The 17,426-nt window shown below is 36.4% G+C and overlaps 4 protein-coding genes across 8 annotated transcripts in view; 1 reads left to right on the top strand and 3 right to left on the bottom strand.

Annotated features, from left to right (window-relative positions):
- On the bottom strand, positions 555–2,917 carry LOC104782435 (mannose-1-phosphate guanylyltransferase 1). Of its 2 annotated transcripts, none has more exons than XM_019244986.1 (5): positions 2,756–2,917; positions 2,064–2,210; positions 1,906–1,968; positions 1,570–1,809; positions 555–1,480 (listed from the first exon to the last, which is right to left on the bottom strand). In XM_019244986.1, exons 2-5 carry the CDS (start codon positions 2,172–2,174, stop codon positions 809–811), a joined length of 1,086 nt encoding a protein of 361 aa, XP_019100531.1. In that variant the 5' UTR covers positions 2,175–2,210; positions 2,756–2,917; the 3' UTR covers positions 555–808. The 2 variants fall into 2 exon arrangements, with proteins under 2 accessions (XP_019100531.1, XP_010505663.1); XM_010507361.1 differs by having other exon boundaries at positions 2,064–2,212; positions 2,759–2,917.
- LOC104782434 (BTB/POZ and MATH domain-containing protein 3-like) lies at positions 9,088–11,892 on the bottom strand. Of its 2 annotated transcripts, XM_019244984.1 has the most exons (5): positions 11,332–11,892; positions 10,898–11,246; positions 10,522–10,798; positions 9,990–10,038; positions 9,476–9,591 (listed from the first exon to the last, which is right to left on the bottom strand). In XM_019244984.1, the coding sequence occupies exons 1-4, from the start codon at positions 11,730–11,732 to the stop codon at positions 10,019–10,021; spliced, it is 1,047 nt and encodes a 348-aa protein (XP_019100529.1). In that variant the 5' UTR covers positions 11,733–11,892; the 3' UTR covers positions 9,476–9,591; positions 9,990–10,018. The 2 variants fall into 2 exon arrangements, with proteins under 2 accessions (XP_019100528.1, XP_019100529.1); XM_019244983.1 differs by lacking the exon at positions 9,990–10,038 and having other exon boundaries at positions 9,088–9,591.
- On the top strand, positions 12,653–16,258 carry LOC104782432 (probable methyltransferase PMT11). Its single transcript, XM_010507357.2, has 9 exons — positions 12,653–13,491; positions 13,593–13,742; positions 13,837–14,107; positions 14,264–14,374; positions 14,614–14,773; positions 15,021–15,278; positions 15,377–15,499; positions 15,728–15,805; positions 15,912–16,258. The coding sequence occupies exons 1-9, from the start codon at positions 12,757–12,759 to the stop codon at positions 16,117–16,119; spliced, it is 2,094 nt and encodes a 697-aa protein (XP_010505659.1). The 5' UTR covers positions 12,653–12,756; the 3' UTR covers positions 16,120–16,258.
- LOC104782433 (protein HESO1-like) overlaps positions 16,247–17,426 on the bottom strand; it is a 4,443-nt gene continuing 3,263 nt past the window's right edge. Inside the window, exons 8-10 of one of the 3 annotated variants that reach the window (XM_010507359.2) lie at positions 17,340–17,412; positions 17,125–17,235; positions 16,247–17,019 (exon numbers count right to left, since the gene is read on the bottom strand). In XM_010507359.2, the coding sequence (XP_010505661.1) occupies positions 16,408–17,019; positions 17,125–17,235; positions 17,340–17,412 (796 nt within the window). In that variant the 3' untranslated portion in view covers positions 16,247–16,407. The remainder of the gene's footprint in view (positions 17,020–17,124; positions 17,236–17,339; positions 17,413–17,426) is intronic. The other 2 variants (XM_010507358.2, XM_010507360.2) reach the window with 2 other exon arrangements.

Below are 17,426 nucleotides of genomic sequence, written 5' to 3'. Positions count from 1 at the left end.
ATATATATGTTCAAGATTATATTTAAATATTACAGAATTTTTTAGTTAGCTAAACTTATAGTCACATATATACAATATATATACATAAGAATTTATATTACTTATTAACACCATAATTCGACCCATTATTTGCTTAACTCAAAATTGGTTTCAAAGCCAACTAAAGAAAAACAGAAATGATCTTATTGATATTAGACCAAAACATGGGCATACAAACATAATCACTTACACAGAAGATAATTATTTTTAAAAAATAACTTATTATTGCAACATCAACGTATGAAGGATTTACATAAGCAGTTAATTAGAAAATCTAAAATACAATAAATGTATTAGGGACAATATCAGTCAATAATAAGATTGGATCCTCAAAAACAAGAAACAACATCCTAATAATTCATAAAAAATAAACGTCACAATTGTACACATCTAAACGAAATGGTATAAACATATAGTGTATAAATACAAATGACTGCGAAGCCTGTATATGCCTAATTAAAACGAAATAATACAAAAGAGAAAACGAAAAAAACTAAAAACAAAAAAGTGCCAACTACACCACAATCCACGCGTTGCATGGGGAAGCACCTAGTATTCAATCAAAAGTATCTCAAAATCAATGAGACAATGTTTTTTTTTTTGATAAGTTACAAGAAAAAAAATAGAAACAAAACACCAAATGACCCTAACAAAGATATACAACGTTTTGGTTTGATGCTTATTCAAAAACCCAAATTAAGAAGAATTAAAAGCAAAAGCTTAGAGAGAAAGACACATAACAATAATAATAGTAATAACACATTTTTTCTCACATCACTATCTCTGGCTTCAAGATGTTTGTTTTGATCTCCTTGTGTGGCAACACAACTCCACCGTTGCTATATATCTCATCGCTAACGTGAACATCTTCCCCGAGGATGGTCATGTTCTCAATTCTGGCCCATTGTCCAACTGTTGAGTGCCACCCGATGATACTGCTCGAGATACACGCGTGCTTCTTGATGCGCACCCCACGCATGACTGTGCAGCGTGAGAGTCTTACTCCTGACTCAACAATGCAGCCTGGACCAATGGCAACGTCTGGTCCAATCAAACATCCTTCCCCAATCTTGGCGGTTTCGTCAACAAGGACGTTCCCAACAATGTGTGGACCACTGGTTAGTTTGGCAGGTGATTTCTTTCTCAGAGAGTCTAAGTAGAGTCTCAAACCCGTTATGTAGTCACGGGGTTGCCCAATGTCCATCCAAAACCCTGGTAGCACCATCGCATAGAGCCCTTGCGCTGCTGCAATCTTAGGGAATGTCTCTTTTTCGATCGAAGTTGGTCTTAGCTCAATCTTATCAAGAACTGATGGGTTCAGAAGATAAATCCCAGCGTTGATCTTGTTACCTACATACAGTTTTGGCTTTTCCACAAACTTCTCAACTTTTCCTGTACTTTCTTCCATAACAACCACTCCATATTTCGATGGTTCATCCACCTATAACCAATATACACGCAAGTCCAACATTAGATGAATAAACATACTATACAATAACTGGAGAGAGTATTAAGGTTCGATAGTCTCACCTTTGTCACCATTATGGAGGCTTCCCCACCGTGAGTTTTGTGAAACTCAAGCATTTCTTTAAGTGGGTACTCACTAATCACATCACTGTTAAGCACAAAGAAGGGCTCTCCAGAACCGTCAACCAATTTGTCTCTCGCTAAAGCCAGAGGACCAGCTGTACCTAGTGGTTCGGTCTCCTGTGAGCAAGTGATTTTGATTTCTAGCTTCGTTTCAAAGTCCTTCAAGAAGTTCAGCATCACCTAATCGAAACAGAGCAAAAATGGTAAATACAAACATGTAAAACAGAAAAATAGCTGCAAAAGAAGAGTTAGGAGATAAGAGAATCTCTATCTCACCTCTGGCTGGTAATTGATGGCTAAAACAACTTCATCAACTCCAACTGCCTTAAGAGCCTCTATCTACACAAAGATCACAAGCCTCGGTTTTAAAACAAGAGTCATGAGATGGATCATATATAACTTGGAACAAGGGACAAAGAAGCTGACTATGTTACCTGATGAAGGATCATGGGTTTATTGGCAAAATCAACAAGGGGCTTAGGGAAACTGAGAGTCAATGGCCTCAAACGAGTGCCGAAACCTCCAACAAGAATGAGTGCCTTCATCTTGATGATGCTCTTCTTAACTTTTTTTTTTTTTTTACCTGCAAAATCCCAACGTCAGATCTTAACAAAGATAAATAATGACTGGTGACAAAAACATTGGTAGAAACAGAACACCCACAAGAAACAACAAGCTATACAGCATTCAGATCTAATCGAAGTAGATACAATTCAATTCAGATCCAAAACACAAAAGAATCATAAGGATACAACAACAAACAACACTAAATCAGATAACCAAAAAAAAAAAAAAAAAAAAAGTGTTCTTTTCCAAAATTCCGATGCTGATCAGACAACAACAGCTCAAATTACAAATGTCGGATCACGAAATAAATCAATAAACTGAAATCAAAATCTCAGCTTAAACCCAGATCGGACCCAAAATACAAAAAATCATCATTTCAAGATTTAAACATGAATCGCTGGAACATTATTATAACAACGACTCATAAGCATACAAAATTGACGAATGGGAATATAAATCTCGAGAATCTGAACCCCCAAAAGAAATCGAAATGAAACGATAAACCGACAGAATTCAAATGAAGGGACATGCATCACACATTCAAATGAAGAAGGGACAATACCGTAGGGGAAGAGATCTCACAGCCGGATCAGAGATCTGAGATTTGAGGGGTGGGGGAATGGAAGAGATCAGCCTGAACGTAGCGTCAGGCTGAGCTGTGTGATGAAGAAAGGAGCGGTCGTTGGCAAAAATGAAAGGCAGGTTCTTTAACAAAGCTGACCCCTTTCGTTTATATATACACCATTTTTGATAATTAGAAAAAAAAAGAATGCGTATATTTATTACAAAAGGTAAAACTTGAATAATATATATAGAAACCAACCTTGATTGTATTATTTTTTGCGTGTTGAAGTTTTTGACTTTTTGTTTTCGTTGAAGGAAGTAAATTTAATTAAAGGTACACACTCCAATTAAGGTTCTTCTTGACAATATAAAAAGAAATATGATTTTTGCAATTGTAAATGCTAGCGAGTGACTAGCGAGGTAACCAATTTTTTTTGTCAATGGAGTGTTCCTAAAGAATGGAATTTTACGCAGCTTTGGCTTATATCCAAAAAGATCAACTCCCCGCTTATGAGTGATCCGAGACCTATTAGCCTGTGCTCAGTTCTGTACAAGGTTGTGGCAAAAATTATAATGACTCGACTACAGCCTTTACTCCCCTTGATCATGTCTCCAAATCAATCAGCATTCATTCCTGAAAGATTGATTTCGGACAACATACTCATTGCTCATGAAGCTGATCATGGTCTGCGGACTCATAAAGAGATCTCTAAAAACTTCATGGTAGTAAAAACAAATATGTCAAAGGCGTATGACAGAATGGAGTGGAGTTTTTTGGAAGCTATCCTTGTGGCTTTGGGGTTTCACAGAAAGTGGGTGGATATGATCATGTTATGTGTCACAACAGTCTCTTATATTGTTCTTATAAACGGTCAGCCTTTTGGCTTAATAAACCCGCAAAGAGGACTTAGACAAGGCGATCCTCTCTCGCCTGCATTATTTGTTCTATGTGCGGAAGGACTAACCCAACTCCTAAACAAAGCTAAAGCTGCCGGTCAAATCAATGGGATCCAGTTCTCACCTCAAGGACCCTCGATCCATCATCTTCTATTCGCCGATGATAGCTTATTTCTGGTTAAGGCATCGATGGAACAAGCTTCAATTCTAAAAGGTATCTTATCGGTTTATGGTGATGTCATAGGACAATTGATCAATCTATACAAGTCTTCTATTACTTTTGGGAGCAAAGTCGAGGATAGTATCAGAATCCAAATCCAAATGAAGCTAGGAATTGTCAAGGAAGGTGGAGCAAGCAAATACCTGGGGTTACCAGAATGTTTCAGTGGCTCTAAGGTAGACATGTTGGCATATATACATGATAACATGAAAAGCAGAATGTCTGGGTGGTTTGCTCGAACTCTATCTAAAGGGGGGAAAGAAATTTTACTTAAAGCGGTGGCTATGGCAATGTATGTCTTCGCAATGTCATGTTTCAAGCTCTCCAAAAAGAGTTGTGAAAATTTGACTTCAGCTATGTCAGCTTTCTGGTGGGATTCCATAGAGGAAAAAAGGAAAATGCATTAGATTGGGTGGGAAAAGCTTTGCTTACCAAAACACTTAGGAGGGCTTGGTTTTAAAGATATCCAAATTTTTAACCAAGCTCTCTTGGCTAAACAAGCTTCGAGGATCTTACAAGATGGTAATAGTTTGTTTGCTCTCTTCTTTAAAAGCAGATATTTTGAAGAAGGTGAATTTCTAGATGCATAAATTGGAGAGAGACTTTCATTTGCTTGGAGAAGCATTCTTCATGGGAGAGAACTACTAAAAAGAGGACTTAGACAAATGATTGGTAATGGTGAATCCGTTTTTGTCTGGTCTTCTCGGTGGTTACTGGATGGTGTTATGAGAGCTCCATTAATGAAGAATATCATCTTTGATCTGGATTTAAAAGTAAAAGAGCTCATTGATGTGGACACTCACTCTTGGGACCTTGCCAAACTGAATTATCACTTTTACCCTAGAGATGTTGAATTGATTTGTAAAGTCAAGCCAGTTCCTCTCTCGAAGGATTTCTTCATTTGGGAACATACAAAAAGTGGGGATTATTCGGTCAAATCCGGGTATTGGGCTGCCTATCAAAGAGAAAAAATTAATTTGGTAACAGAGGCATCAATGCAACCCTCCATTCTCCATATAAAAGATCAGCTATGGAGATGCAGCACGCTCACCAAGATCAAAACATTTATGTGGAAAGCAATTTCTGGTGCCATTCCTGTCATTGACAAAATGATTGATAGAGGTTTGAAAACCGATTCAAGATGTCAAAGTTGTGGGATGGAGGGAGAATCGTCAAATCATGTCCTATTCACCTGCACGGTGGCTAGACAAATATGGGCACTATATGACTTCCCGGTTCCGCAAAATGGGTTTGTTTCTGAATCTCTATACCAGAACTTGTACTACTTGATTCTTGTGAGTAAAGATAGCAAAGTGCAGGTTGAGATAAGGAAAGCCTTCCCTTGGATATTATGGCAATTATGGAAAAACATAAACTTGTTCTGTATTGAAAGCAGAAGATTTAGAGCACCTGACACAATCAAAAAAATCAGAGAGAATGTCCAGGAATGGTTAAAATGTAACCTTGCATCATCTTGGGATAAAGAACACAATGTTAGTGGAGCGGCATGGGTTGAGAAATGAATGTGGTGAAGTTCTTTTGCATAGCAGAAAGTCCTTTTCTATGATTTATTCGAAACTGGATGCTTGTCTCCAAAACTGGCTTTGGTCTATTGAGAGCTTGATCAGTCACAATTTCAGTAAGATCATTTTTGCCTCAGAGGACAAAGACTTAATTGGAGCTTTTCAGCGACCAAAAGTCTGGCCTTCTTTCATGTTCTATTCTAGGTCCTTAGAAGCAGTCTTGGGGAATATTTTAGATTATAAAGTTTTTTTGGAAGATAGGAATGCAAATCTTGGAGCTCATCTTATTGCAAAGAATGTAACAAGAGAGGATCGCCGTCAATCTTATGTAGCAACTGGTTTCCCATGTTGGCTTCACAAACTTTTTGTAGATAATATGGCTAGAATCTTATCTTAGGTTAGATCTAGCTGGTTAGCTGGGTTGATTGCTCTTGATCCTTTTTGTAAAAAACTTATATTATCTTCAATCTTTATAATTATTCAGTGAAAAAAAAAAAATGCTAACAAGAACGAATGTGTTTGTGTGTGTGTGTTTTTGAAGAGACTTTATTAAAATTACTAGACAAGTTCTTTTGCTATGAACGAACATTCTTAGGTCAGTAGTCTGATCACTCCTGATCGACAACATTGAGAGGATTCATATAGTTGTTTTAACCAGCCGATATTTACAAATATAAAGGATTTCATATATAAGTCACATGCCCAAGTGGGATGAAGAGAGACATAGGAACCCACATACATAGAAGACGCATAGGACATTTACATTGATGAGTACAATTTATGATACATCAATCTCACCTTATTATTGAAACGAAAAAAAATGGAGTTAAAGTAGGAACCCTTATGTCAAGAACCCAAGCTGAAGTTGCAAGCCATTAGTCCAGCAGTAACGTTACATAAACCTTTATATATATATATATATATATATATATATCAGTTAAGCTAAATTTCTGATAATACTACTGTCTATACTATATGACTTTAAAAGTTAATGAGGATTAGTCATTTTTACTGACCGTGAAAGAGTTAATATTTTTTCAGAATTATATTTTGTATGTTAGATGAGATTTTGATATTTTAGACTATAAACTATGATTTGCCGTTACTATGTATAAATTATCTTTGAAAGCTTGAATCCAAATTCATCAGTCCTTTGTATATATGTCGTGTTGTGAAGATTATTACAATTTCAATATTGATCACAATCTACCATATCAATAAAATCTACATTTAGTTGAATTATTGTGGTTTTAACGAATGATTGTTGTATCATCATCAAAACTTTCTGTAGATATTTTTTATTAAACTTACGTTCTTTTGTCAAATGGAGAATGTTGTTTTTGTTAGTTAGTTTTTCTTTCCACAAACTAACTTTTCAATATATCTATGTGGGTATCAGGGACTCAGGGTATTGTATGGTGTAACACTTCTACATCAGACCAGATATATTTATATTATCTCATATATATATATAATGTCATTAATTTGGTAATTTAGTAATCAAATCGTCTAGAATTTTTAAGAAACTTGGCTTCTAGTAATCTGAGACACTTGAATAACACAGATTTTTATAAGAATCTCCAAGATTCGATTTGAATATGGGGCAGTAGCTTAGAAACGCATTCGTATTGTACTATTGTGTAATGTCTCTGTTATGGGGGCCAATCGTCAGGATAAGAAGAGCTAGGCTGTAAACACTAAACGAGCTCGATCGAAAGAATATACCTAACCTGATCCACCACATGATAAATGATTCACAGTTTCTTTTTCCAATTATTGATTTTTTGTTTTCACATGCTCTCTTCCCCCACGTGACACCGACAAGCTACCTTCGATTTTTCATATTCTTATTACCTTTATTTCTTTCTTAAGACAGACACAGTGGCGCATATATATTAATGTAAAAAAGCTGATTTGTCTGTTTGTTTAGATCATCAAATATGTTCCTTAGTTCCGTTATTGGACCGGTTTCGATACATATTTTTGGTACCTGGTGTGAATCAAAGATTCGAGACTAGATTAGAATGCAGTTATATTCTAGTTTAAAGAATTTTTATTAGTTTACTCGTTGACATATCATATTAGTATACTACATGATACGAAACAACATTACACTGTATATCATAACGTAACTAGATTATGATTGAATTTTTTTAATTTTATATTGTAATTTTTATATAAAACCTATAATTTATGTGATTGTTTTTAAAAGTTATTGTGAATAAAACATTATGCAATAAAATCATATGCTAAACATGAGGATTTAATTTTTTTTTGAGATTTTTTTATGACTGTTACACGGATTAACCTAATTTTTTTGAAATTTATCAAATCAATCATAATAAACATGATTTCTGTTATTTTTATATATAGTTTCTAGTATAATCGAAAATCACTTTTAATCACAATTTTTGAGATTTTGTTGTTTAGATATGGTTAATTAAATATTCTGTGAAGATTTTATTTTATTTTTTTGGAATATCCTTTTTAAAAAGATCTGAAATCGAGATTTAATTAATGGTTACAACCCATATAACTTATAACCTATCAAATAATTAATCTTATAACTCATATTATATAGTCTAAAAAATTGTGTACTTCCATTTTATTATATAGAAGATATTGAATTAAAAACCATTTAATGTATTAATTTAGGAAAGGGAAAAAAAAAGACAAAAAAAGGAATAAAGGACCGCAGATGTAACGTTTGAAAGCATATTCTATTTCGACATATACACGCCACCATCAAACGCGCCGCTAACGCAGAGACCCGCGGAGACCCCATATGCACAATTGCACACATAGTAACAATACTTTCATTTATACAATATAAAATTTTTGGTTAATTTGAAGTAAAGAAGTGAAAAGGGTCACGAAAAGAGAAATTATGGAAAGATACCGAAGCAACATCATCGTCGTAGTCGCAATTTAGGCAGCCCCTTGATTTCAGCTTTGTTTGACTCACCGTCACCGACGTTTTTGCCCATAGATTCTTCTTCTTCATCTTTAAGCCGTGCTTGTACCATAATCATCACATTATTTCTAAATGATTACTAATGTAACATACATTATAGTCAAACATAATTTCAATATGTATAGCGACTTAAATTCAATTTTCTCTATTCATGCATATAGATTGTGTACCACTTCAAAAAAAAAACAAAAAAAAAAATCAGAATTTGCGATATGGTTTTCCTCGGTTACGTGAAAATTAGTATCGGTTTTGGTTTATCAAATATTGTAATTGAATTTGGTTTAAGTGTTTCGGTTCGTTTGGTTGTTGTTTATCTACCTATCCACTCTTTAGTTTTTAAACATCGATGAAAGAATTAAATGAGCAGATGACATGTTTCTTTTTGATCTGAGACGACACATAAGGTGACAACCAAAACCAATAAAGGATCGAGCTGGTTTCTAAGTGATTCAGCTAGTTGTAGGTTCAGAGCCTTTATAAAAGAAAACAAATCCTCGCAACTTCACAACACATCTTTGGGTCTCTAATTGTTTCACAAAATTTTCTTAAGAGAGAATCGTAGCAATTTAGAATATCTTTAGGGATTTGATTTGAGTCGATTCTTACAGTTCTTTGGTGGGAGATTGAACTTTCTTTTGTCCATAGATATAAATGTTTGACACACAGTTTGGTCTAGTCAAATTTCATGTCTCTACAAAATTACGACTTCATTATGGGAAAACGGTTTTACGATTCAATTATATATATAATAAGCTTTTTCTACAAACACGCAAATAGCACTAAAACTGAAGAGGATTCAAAGACAAAAGACAAGGTACTTACTGAAACGTAATCAGATGTCTATTGCCTAAAGCTTTACACTACTGTTGACATACTACTACGAACAATTATTCATTACAATAAAAAGGTTTAGCAAAACAAACTTGGTTTATGCTTTGCTTCCAGATCAGTAAAGTAGCACCAGAGTTCATTTGAAATGGTCAATATCAGGGTGCGAGGAAAGCTTACTACTAGCATTTGGATTGGATCCTATGTCCTCCTTCTCACTTGCCTCATATTTGTAGTGTCACACCCTAATACACTGCTCGCACTTCTTTTCTTGTTCAATTGTCCACTCGTCGAGCTCTTATCTGCTGCTGCAACAGCGTTCAGCAACTCAGATAACAATGTGGGACAGCTCTGTTTCAAGTGCTTGAACCCTTCAGACTTCATTACAGCTGCACAAAACAACATCACTTACTTTTAGTTTTCCTGGATTCATCCAACTTATAGCACTCTGTTACACACAAGCAAAAAAGTCCAACATGTTGAAAAAGAACATATTATTGATGAAGAGATGTTGGGTGTACTATTAATGGAAGTTTTGTGAGCTAACATTTACCAGTTTCAATTTTAGAGAAAGAAAGAAATATTTAGTTTTAAGTTCTGCAAAAGATTGTACTGCCTATACATGTTAATACCAGCATTTACGTGAAATTCAACATTAAGACCAGGACATCTATGTGGGTATATAATCTCTATCTTCCAGAATACAAAACATATTTTACCCATTGGCTAGGCATTGTCTTTAAACTAGATTGTACAATAAAAAGAACCAAAATAACTATTATCGCACCTAGTTGAGGATGATAAACCTCAAGCCGTCTAATCATGCATCGAGTCTCCTATATACAAATCGACATAAGAACAAGAAAGTTAAATAAGTATACTAGCAAGATAAGCTATAGGGTAACACACACACAAAAGACGAATTAGCTCACAAAACTCCCATCAATTCTACACCCAATATTTTAATGGATCATTATTGCTGACAAGCAAAAAGCACCAAATGCATTATATAAGCCGGATCATACAAAAAAAGGCTGGAATCTTAAAACATTTATTGGATGATTATATATATATATATATATATATATATATATAGTTAAATAAATTTGTTTTCGAATGTCAAGGTATAGCTCAAGTTGTAAGTTGATGGGAAAAATCTCCATGGCAGCACATCATCTTTATACAAAGTTTACCACATTAATAGTAAACCCAATTCAATGCAAGATAACATGTATAAACATGAAAAATACGCAGAGAGAGTCTATATAGGCATATAAAAGTGGAGACTGAAAAAACCTGAAAACAAATGCAATACGTACCTCCCAAGTTGGCTGGAGACGCAACAAATTTTAAGCAGAAGGTTTTGAGCTGGAAGAATTGGTGCTGTTCAGCAAGCGCAAGTGTAGTTGCCACATTATCAACATCAAGTTTTTCGCAAAGCAGAACTTCACATAATATCTTTAACCTTGCAAGGTCATAGAGATCAGCAGCTGCCAAGAGATGTTGTATCATGTTTGTGAACGAACTAGCAGAAGCTGACCCAGTAATTTCATGCACATCAGGAAGTACATCGGTGTAGATGAAGCTAAGCATAGCCTATAAAAATTTCAAAGATTCCAAGTCAGTAGAATATGTAAGTTGCATGTAACAACCAACTCCAACTATTAACAATGTAATACTCAACAAAAAAATCACCTTGAAGATAGAAGGTTCAATGTCGTCAATCACTATCCTATCCACATTGTTATTCCCAATTGGTCCAAAAAACTGAGCTCTAAAAACTGGCGAGCGTGCCGCGAGAAACAGTTTATGAGCTTTGTAAGTCTCATCCCCAACTTGGAAAGCTATGTCACAACCAACTTCAGAATCTAACAAGTCTTTCAACCCCTGTCCCATATTCGACAAAGGTAACACAATGCCATACTGTTTTGGACCTTCAAGTCTGGCTCTAACAACACCAACAGTACAATGAACGACAAGACAATCATCCTTTATGTAATCAGAAGTTTCTAAAGCTGATCTTCTGAAAAAGCGCTTGTAACCCCTGAAAATTTTCAAAACACAACTTAAAACTCTAAGCATTTTCAAATCTAACTAGTTTTAACTAAGGCAAATCCTAACTAAATTACCACATGCTTCCTTTATACTTGAGGGTATAAGGTCCACCTTCAAGAGCACGATCAAAGTGACTATGAACTTTATGTTTTCCTTTACCACTCTGATCCATGAGAGTGAGCTCAAACAAAGCCCTAATATCATTAGAATCACTAGCTAAAGCGATGAACAAAGAGATGTACAAGGACTGATCCTCAGGGTTCTTGCCGTCGGGATAAAAGTAAATCGCCCAATCGTAACCACCGACGGAGAAGACATCGCTCTGAATAAATTTACCGGGGCTCATGCCTTTGGCGAGAGAGTAACCTTTAATCGTAAACTGGTGCGAACCATTCACCGTCTCGATGAACGAGGTGGATACGGAATCAGGTATCAATTGCTGCTCTACACCACCACTACCACCGACGGTGCTCATGATTCGCCCCGTCGTCGTCGCCGCTTACGAGGAATTTTCCGGTTTGAGAACTGTGAACATAAAAGAAAAAAAATCGAAATCGGATTTGGGGGAAACTGTTTGTTTTGTTTTTTTTTGTCTTTATTTTTATTTTTTTTTTAAATAAGGACTTCTCTTCTTCTGAGGGGAATGAATGAATTTAAAAAGAACTGTTGTTGTACTTTGTTAGCGATGGAGATGAGAGTGTGTGCCCCGTCTTTAATGTTTTTAATTTCATTTTTCACCTTTGTTTTTTTTTCTTGGTAATTTTTAGAAGAAAATTGTGATTAAGAGTTAAGACAAACATTTTAATGTGGGTATAATAGCCATAAATATTCTCTAATCTGAATATAATTTGTCTTTTTTTTTATCTTTTTTTGCTACAAACAGTTAAACAAAATTATCATGTACTTAAATATATTTTATCATTTTTAAAAATCAGATTCTAACTCTTTTCCCAAGACATGCTATTGTATAATTTCTATTACTAAAATCAAAATTTAATGAATTAGAAAAATGTTAATCATTATTTTCATATAAAATGTAAAAATGTATCCATTTTTTACGAATATTGGTAAAAAAAAAAAAAGTTTTTATGCCAGTTTTCTGTAAGAAAAAAAAATCAAGTTAAAAAACCAATGATGTTTTCAAAGATTTTTAAAAAATTTTAGAGACTCTTTTCTATATATAAAAATAAAAGTAATGACTCTTTAACACACACACAAAAAAAAAAAAAACCCTTACAATTAACTTAACCAAGAAACAAAACTGCCCAATTAATTAAGAGATCTGCAAATTGTGAACTTTGTAGTAACTGAGTCTGAAAATTTTGCAAATTCTTTTTTGTAATGTGAAACTTTACCGAACGCCTTAAAAATCCAAAAGCCAACACAACTGTCAAATTAAATTACTAAGCTTAGTCTCTCTCTCACGCACGCACACACACACAATAACACACTGTGTGTAGATCCAGAAGAGATCGCTGATCCTTAACGCGCAAGCTATAATGAAGCCTCTTCTCACCAATGGCGATCTCTTCAAATCCCCTACTCTCGTCAAGATCTCCGCCTTAGTTCTCGTCACCGTCGCTTTCTTCTACTTAGGCAAGCACTGGTCCGACGATGGATACCAACAGCTCGTCTTCTTCTCCTCTTCCACCTCCGCCGGCAGCTCGATCCCGGAGGTCTCCGTCTCTCCCAACAGTAACAGGGTCTTCAATTTATCAGAGATTATTCCTTCTAACCATACCGATAATCAAATCCCCGCTACAACACAACCGCCTCCGTCGTCGGTGGTGGCTGAGACGGAGAAGGTTACGATTGAAGCTAATCCTCCACCTCCGCCTTCTCCACCGCCTCCTTCTCCTCCTCCTCCGCCTGGTCCGGTTAAGAGCTTCGGGATAGTAGATGCGAACGGTGTGATGTCTGACGACTTTGAAGTGGGAGAGGTTGAGACCGATGCTGTTGAAGATTGGGGGAATCAGACTGAGATCGTTGAAACGAAAAGAGACGGCGATTCTAAGGATAGAGTTAGAGTTAAGAAATTTGGGATGTGTCGTGAGAGCATGAGAGAGTATATACCTTGTTTGGATAATACTGATGCGATCAAGAAGCTTAAATCGACTGAGCGAGGTGAGAGATTCGAGCGTCACTGCCCTGCCAAAGGTAAAGGCTTGAATTGCTTGGTTCCGCCTCCTAAAGGTTACCGTCAGCCGGTTCCATGGCCTAAAAGCCGTGACGAGGTAACTCCTTTTGTTTTGCAATTTATGGCTCTACTAAAGCTTTGTGATAACATGTCTTGGAACTAGCTTAAGTAGTGTTTGGAATTTTTACTTATGGATAGGTATGGTTTAGCAATGTTCCTCATACTCGGCTTGTTGAAGACAAAGGTGGTCAAAACTGGATTTCACGTGACAAGAACAAGTTCAAGTTCCCTGGAGGTGGTACACAGTTTATTCATGGGGCTGACCAGTACTTGGACCAGATGTCTAAGGTTGCTCATTTTTCCTAGTAGTAGCTCTTGCTTTAGTGTCACTTATCTATTTATCTTTTCATCTGATGTTGAGGTCTGAACTTTGTCTTTGCAGATGGTTTCTGATATTACGTTTGGCAAGCATATTAGGGTTGCTATGGATGTTGGTTGTGGTGTGGCGAGTTTTGGCGCTTATCTATTGACACGTGATGTCTTGACAATGTCTGTTGCACCAAAAGATGTCCACGAGAACCAAATTCAATTTGCTCTTGAGCGTGGTGTGCCTGCTATGGCGGCAGCATTTGCTACAAGGCGTTTGTTATATCCAAGCCAAGCTTTTGATCTTATTCATTGTTCCCGATGTAGAATTAACTGGACTCGTGATGGTAAGGTTCTCTGTGTGCTTGAGTCTTCATGTAATACATCAAGAAAAGATTAAATTTGCACCTACTGTAGTTTTAACTCCCTGTGTGAATTACGCCTTAGCTTCTTTTACATGTAGGGGAAATTCTTATTCTGCTGTTTTATTTTTTGTGATAAAGATGGAATTTTGCTCCTTGAGATAAATAGAATGCTGCGTGCTGGAGGATATTTTGCTTGGGCTGCACAACCTGTTTATAAGCATGAACCCGCTCTGGAAGAACAATGGACAGGTAGCATCCTTTTACTCTGCTTTTTGACTAGGCCTGTTCGGGGTGAACAAGATTCTTTGTTCTTTATAATTTTTTTGGAGTTAGTGATCATGGTACGTAGCTTTATTAGCAAAATGAAGAATATGGGAAGTTAGAATGACATATTGTCTCTGTGGGTATAGGGAATTGTTTTTGTTTTTCTTTGCTACATTGATTCTGCCACTATGTCTACTCTTTTAATCTCACATTTTATTTTCCAGAGATGTTGAATCTTACTACTAGCCTTTGCTGGAAACTGGTAAAGAAGGAAGGTTACGTTGCAATCTGGCAGAAGCCTTTGAACAACAATTGTTATTTAAGTCGTGAGGCTGGAACCAAACCTCCTCTTTGTGATGAATCTGATGACCCCGACGATGTTTGGTACAGCTGCTAAACTTTTTGTCTTTCTTTCTTTGTGATGCAAGGACATATCTTGCTACCTGCATGTGGAAGCATTAAAACAAAAGAATAAAAGCCATATGTTCTTTATGCTACCAGAGTTGCTATTACTTTAAGTTTTTTCAAGTTAATTTGTTTGATTACATTTAGTCTGTCTATTAACTTGGTCTGTGACAATGTGTGCAAAAAATCACACTTTTTGTCTCATTTTGTTTTCTTTTTGTTTTAGGTACACAAATCTGAAACCTTGCATCAGTCGCATACCTGAGAATGGATATGGAGGAAATGTCCCCTTATGGCCTGCCCGTCTACATACTCCACCTGATAGGCTGCAGACGATAAAATTCGATTCCTACATTGCTAGGAAAGAACTATTCAAGGCAGAGTCAAAGTTCTGGAATGAAATTGTTGGGGGATTTGTCCGCGCCTTAAAATGGAAAAAGATGAAACTAAGAAACGTTTTGGACATGAGAGCAGGCTTTGGCGGGTATGAAATAATATTTTTCTGTTATTACTCTCTCTGATGGTATAATGTCTCAGTATCTTAGCTTAACTCTCGTTACTTAATTTCTCTGGCTTTAACAGATTTGCAGCTGCACTAAATGATCATAAACTCGATTGCTGGGTTCTAAGTGTGGTTCCTGTCAGTGGGCCGAACACATTGCCTGTCATTTATGATCGTGGATTATTAGGAGTGATGCACGATTGGTACAGCTTTTCTCCTTACAGTCTATCATATAAAAACATAGAATAATGAAACCTATTGTTGATACCTTGGAATCTAGTGACTCGATAAGAGTGTTCTGTGACTATACGTGTTCGTTTCCTGCTCATGTTTGATTTAAGCAAAGATTTTCATCTGTTTATTTGTCTTAAGATAAACTAAGATTTAGATTCTGGCTTTGGATGTTTTAATAAGTCTTGCATTCACCACAGGTGTGAACCATTTGATACATACCCAAGGACATATGACTTCTTACATGCTTCAGGACTCTTCTCAATCGAGAGAAAAAGGTAACTCAATTTCAAAATGATTTATAACTGAGTATGTGGTCTTTCGGTGCCTATAATTGAGCTTAACCATTTGTCTTTGTTTCAATAATGGTTAACAATGTATCAGATGCGATATGTCAACCATATTGTTAGAGATGGACCGGATACTAAGACCAGGTGGAAGAGCATATATTAGGGATTCAATTGATGTTATGGATGAAATTCAAGAAATCACAAAGGCTATGGGTTGGCATTCTTCTCTTCGTGACACATCTGAGGGTCCTCACGCAAGTTACAGGATTCTAACATGCGAGAAGCGTCTCCTACGAGCTTAATACCAGACAAATTACTGCACTTAGTGAACACAATATATTGTTTGGTAGTCTCTTATTGTTTTCTTCTTTTTGCTCATTATGTAACTGTAAATTTGATTGTGGTGTTTTTACTGAGTAAAGGTTTACCTAGTCCTCGACATTTAGTATTAACATTCTGCAATTGCAAATCCGTTAATTGTAACAATAGGATTCAATGATTCATAGAAAAAAGGCCCCAAGGCCAGAATACAAAATCATCCAAAAATATGTGAAGGAGTATCTCTCTGGACCATGTCTGCACAACTCATTCTAATGTTCATATCTCGGTCTCCACATCTGTCCGCGTTGGCTTGGAATTATTGTTGCAGGTCTTGCAGAGTTCACACCATTCATATGACCTGATGGCTTACTAATGTGGCCCTGATTTTGACTTGAACCTGCAGATGTATTTTTGAACGGTCGGTTCCCATTCTTATTTTGACTCTTCTGCTGTGTTTGACTTTGTGTGATTACAGGCCAAGTTTGGCCCTGGACAGATGGTTGCCTCTGAAGATTCCTGGGGTTGTTCTGAGGCCAATTCTGTTGTGGTCGGGACTGTTGTTGTGGTGGCCAATATGGTGGATTTGGGGTATTGTAGCTCTGTGACCAATTTTGCTGCATTTGCTGGTTCCATGGCCTAGACTGACCTTGCAGATTACGAACATTGTGCGTACCATTTGCATGATGTTGACTATGGAGGCTTATTGTTCTGTACAAAGACTGGTGAATGTGTTGCCCTGTCAGAACCGCAATGATGGAATTTCTATTGCAATCTGAGGCAAGACGGCGCGATGTGATCTGAAATACTTGAGCTATTCTGTCCAAATTTCTACGACTCACACTCCTTGCTGCGTTCTGCGGCTGCTCAAAAGGATCTTCAACCTGAAACACACACCATTCACACTTTAATCGGGAGACTCACATGGTGCCATAACGATGTATATAACTCAACAAGAGGATAAGAGAAAGACAGAGATGGAGACTTACAAAGAGTGAGTACGTCTTTGGCAGCCATGTAGTGTTGGTGCTTATGTTTTCCCATCTTCCAGTAAACGGGCAAACACCGAGCTCTTTTGCCTTCAAGTTTATGTCTGAAAACTGATAGACACATTGACACAGCAGAATCAAGAGTACTTTAATGGATGTTACACACTAAGCGAAACAAAAAGTTTAAAGCTAGAATGTATGAGAAATCAAATCACCTTTGCAAAAAACGAGACCAAAAGCTCCGAGAGTGAGCTTCGGTTGGCTGATTTTGCTGTGCCTGATTTAAATCTCGCTATATTAGC

The sequence above is a fragment of the Camelina sativa genome, chromosome 4, assembly GCF_000633955.1.
Source record: "Camelina sativa cultivar DH55 chromosome 4, Cs, whole genome shotgun sequence".
NCBI lineage: Eukaryota > Viridiplantae > Streptophyta > Magnoliopsida > Brassicales > Brassicaceae > Camelina > Camelina sativa.
This window is presented reverse-complemented; position numbering and strand designations above follow the sequence as displayed.